The 4,114-nt window shown below is 57.1% G+C and overlaps 1 protein-coding gene across 1 annotated transcript in view; it reads right to left on the reverse strand.

The window, feature by feature from the left end:
* ADAMTS16 (ADAM metallopeptidase with thrombospondin type 1 motif 16) overlaps nucleotides 1-4,114 on the reverse strand; it is a 142,674-nt gene that overhangs the window by 5,640 nt on the left and 132,920 nt on the right. Inside the window, exon 22 of the mRNA XM_025867549.2 lies at nucleotides 1,946-2,170. Within this exon, the coding sequence (XP_025723334.1) occupies nucleotides 1,946-2,170 (225 nt within the window). The remainder of the gene's footprint in view (nucleotides 1-1,945; nucleotides 2,171-4,114) is intronic.

Genomic DNA, 4,114 nt, shown 5'->3' on the forward strand with positions numbered 1-4,114 from the left:
TGTGAACCACCTGACGCTAAGCCCAAATGACCAAAATGATTTAAGTCAGACCTACCAGGCAACCCGCAATGAAATGTGATGAGCAAAGCCATTTAAATCAATAGAAACCCTAAAGATCACATAATAGAAACCATGATCTTTTGACTGTGACAAGAATAAACCTGTCTGGGGGCAGAGTTCAGCCAGGAACAGGCCATCCATTATGGCCCCACAATTTCCCACAGTTCAGGGACCCGGATTCTTGAGTACCAGCGCTTACAGCAAACATAACCCTTTGAGTTATTACTCCCAAAAAGGTATAGTCTCAGAACGTAATAGATGAGTCACGCTGGATAAGAACTTCAGGCAGCTTATGATAAAAATGATTTCTTAGACAAACACATTGACTATTTCAGACCGGGGAAAGCTGTGCAAGATGTATTTTTGGTTTTGGGTTAAACGAAATGATGATAAACCTCTGTTTTTCTAAATTTTCCCAAGGTCTCCAAGCGAAGCACAGTGGGCTGAACGCTGGCTCAGCCGGAGTCTGGGGAGCTGCCTCAGCTTCGGGAGTCTCAGTGTCCCTGGTGACAGAGGGACAAATGTCTCGGGAACCACCTCTGTGTGCCTCTGACCCATACTTCCCGAGGAACAGAGAAAGTACGACCTCCGCCCCAGAGAAAACTTGACCCCACCTCTTCGCTCACCCCTTGCTTCATCTCATGGCAAAGACTATGAGCTCACAAGAAAACAAAAAGGGTTTCCCACTTGGGAAAATGTTGTAGTTATTGAGACGTTTTGTCTACTTAAATCAGAAAATTCTTGAGAAGGATATAGTTCACATGCCCCCTACTCCAATTATTTAAGCTGAACAATTTCTCATGTACATACTTTTGGGAGACGGGCTCATGTATTTCTAAATGCAAGCGCTCTATCGGGTTTGAAGATCCACAGAACCGGAAGCCGGGGCGGGCACCCAGAAAGGCTGGCCACCACCGCACACCCATCGCACTGCTTCCCTCTGTCTCCTCTACCTTCATCTTTCGCAAAGAGGAGAGTCGGAGACAGGCTGCCATGTGCAAATGAGACAGAACTCCTGCCCGTGGTTCTGCTCCTCTGGCCAGGCCAACAGACTAGAGGGTCAGAAAATGCTCTCTGCTCCTCCTCACGGGGCCGCGCTGAGGTGAGCACCCGTCTCCCCCAGGCAGACCAGCAGAGACCAGACTCCTCAGGGTCTGGCCAGCAGGAAGGGCTCAGGATGCCTGAGCCCCACACAACCCTCCGGCCTGGGGGCACCCCGAGAAAGAGCAGAAAACGCAGTGGGAGCAAGAACAGTGAAGGGACCTGGGACGGGCAGGAATCAGGGAGCACGGCCAGAGGAGCAAAACCATGGGCAGGGGCAGGGAGGGGAGCCAGGCCCCAGGATGAGGACTGCCAGGAATCCAAAGCGGGAAACGGGGCGAGGTAAGAGGTGGTTAACAACACTAACAGAATTCTTCCTTAGAGTGGAAGGCAGTGTGGACGGAAGGAGGGTGGGGGCACGGAAGAGCCCAGGCAGGCCTGGACAATCTGGGGTTCTCCTCCCCCTTCCCACGTGGGCAAGGCCTCAGGGTTACCGGAGTAGAACGTACAGTCAGCGACTTATTCCAGATCCTGTACCTCTTCCTCATTCACACGCATCTCTGGGGGGCGTCTGCCCAGCTTTTACAGAAGATAAAACATGTTTTCCCACACTTGATTGGGTTGACGATGTAGAACCCAGCACAAGGGCCCTGGAGACCAGCCTTGGAGTGCTGCACCCACACCCAGGAACACGGGCCCCACACCTACTCTGGAGAGAGGGGTCAGGACCTGGCTTAGTGGGTTTGGGAGCACACCCTTGCAGAAAGTTCCCCACCTGAGCCCCAGCCAGCTCCCAGAGCAGGAGGCTCTGCCCCCACTCTGCGGGGACTGAGTGTCACCCTACCTGAGACCAGGGCGAGGTAAACCAGCTGGCTCGAGGGGGGCCTGCAGCTGTGTGCAGAGGGTGCCTGGGGCAGGGAAATGGGGCGCAGGCGCGTTCCAGCTCCACACCAGGCCGCGGCAGGTGCAAGCACTTCTTGGAGGCCAACTCTCGGTATTTCCCAGAAACGTGCTTTTCAGCACACCTTAAAATTCTCTTCTGTGTTCCTCTTTCGCACGTAACAGAGCACTAAAAATGAAAACACAAGATGTGACTGAAAAATATTTCTTTGCTGGCGTCTGTGTCTTTTCTATCATCCAAGAGTTAAATTGTCTTCCGCTTATATCTGCTTGAACATTAACAGAAGTGCAAAAATTCAATGAGATTTATTAGACCTTGGCACTTTAAAAAGGAATTACAATATCTATCTTTTAAAAAGGAGGATCTTAAGGCACAGCGCTTTGGGGCACAAGTAGGGGCAGGGCAAACATAAACCATGAAGGGAGTAGTTTTGAAGCTATCATTTGACTGAAATGTTAAAATGCTGGGTTGCAGCTGATATTAGAGAGTGCAGAAATCTAATACCCGAGGACGACACCAAACCCTGGGGCCCCAAGCAGCCGCACCACCCAACTGTGGCATGATGCTGGTCCCCAGATCACCGGCAGGTGGGGGCACCCAGGGCTCACAAACCCCCCTCAGAAAGCCAAGTGAGGGGAGCAAGCATGGTTGGGGCACAAATCCATTCCTTCCCCACCAGGGAGTGCTCAGAGCCCGGGCTGTGGCTCACACTGCCCCTGGACAAACCCTGCACAGCGGCCGGAGCACATATGAGAGCAATGCACCCTGTGGCACCCTGCGGGCTCTGAGGGTCTCAGAAGAGAGGTCCCGGCTTCGGGCATTGCTGCCTCGAGCTCACCAAGTGGGTGACGCTGAGCCCAGTGGGTGATTCCCAGATTATGTAAATGGAGGAGCCCAGGTTCCGGCCTCATGCACTCATGCGAGGCTTACGGGTGTGCTTTGAGCGTCCCCTGCACTGCAGAGGAGGCAGCACCAGGAGGCTCCTCCCCGCGGCTTGCTGGCAGAAGCTCTGGCATGTGCGTGTGTGTGAAATATTCAGGGTGAAGACCTTCCGCCCGGACGCCATCCATAGATTGCACAGGCTTCCTTCCTATGGGCTCGGACCCTTGTCAGGATGATGAGTGCCCCCAACTCGTCCTGGCCTCAACACTGAGTGAGCAATGGCCATGTGGATGCTGCTGGGTGACACGCTTGAGGGTCGTGATTGGAAAGCCCTGAGCATGTCCAGCAGAGGAGGGCTCTGCAGGGACTGAAGCCCAGAGAGTGGCCTGAACAGGGGAACCAGACTCGGAGGAAGAAGGGGTGGAGGGAGAAGACAGAAGCAGTGAGACCAGGTAAGGGGAGGCTGCCCCAGTCGAGAGCTGGCGACCTGGTTCCGTCTGTACCAGGCACAAGTACAAAGGACCGGGAGCACCTATTTAAGCCCAGGAGCACCCACTCAGGGCTGGCAGCAGCCACCCGGGACCGGCAGCACCCACCTGGGGCCCGGGAACCCACCTGGGATGGCAGACACCCACCTGGGGCCTGGAGCACCCACCCAGGAGTGGCAGACACCTACCCGGGACCCGGGGCACCCACTTGGGGCCCGGAGCACCCACCCAGGGCCAGCAGACACCCACCCGGGATCAGCAGAAACCCACCCGGGAGGGCAGACACCTACCCAGGACCTGGGGCACCCACTTGGGGCCTGGAGCACACACCCAGGGCCAGCACACACCCACCTGGGACCAGCAGCACTCACCCGGGGCCCGGAGCACCCACCCGGGAGTGGCAGCGCCCACCCGCAACCCAGGAACCCACCCAGGACAGCAGAAACCCACCTGGGGCCCGGAGCACCCACCCAGGGCCCGCAGACACCCACCCGGGGCCAGCAGCACCACCTGGGGCTGCAGTACCCACCTGGGGCCGGCAGCACCCACCCAGGGCCTGGGGCTGGCAGTACTACCTGGGGCTGGCAGCACCACCCGGGGCCGGCAGCACCCCCCCCAGGGCCGGCAGACACCCACCCGAGGCCAGCAGCACCACTTGGGGCCGGCAGCACCCCCCCAGGGCCTGGGGCTGGCAGTACTACCCGGGGCTGGCAGCACCACCCGGGGCCAGCAGTACCCACCC

The sequence above is a fragment of the Callorhinus ursinus genome, unplaced genomic scaffold (genome assembly GCF_003265705.2).
Source record: "Callorhinus ursinus isolate GAN/ISIS: 27379988/994484 unplaced genomic scaffold, GSC_fseal_2.0 scaffold3, whole genome shotgun sequence".
Lineage (NCBI taxonomy): Eukaryota > Metazoa > Chordata > Mammalia > Carnivora > Otariidae > Callorhinus > Callorhinus ursinus.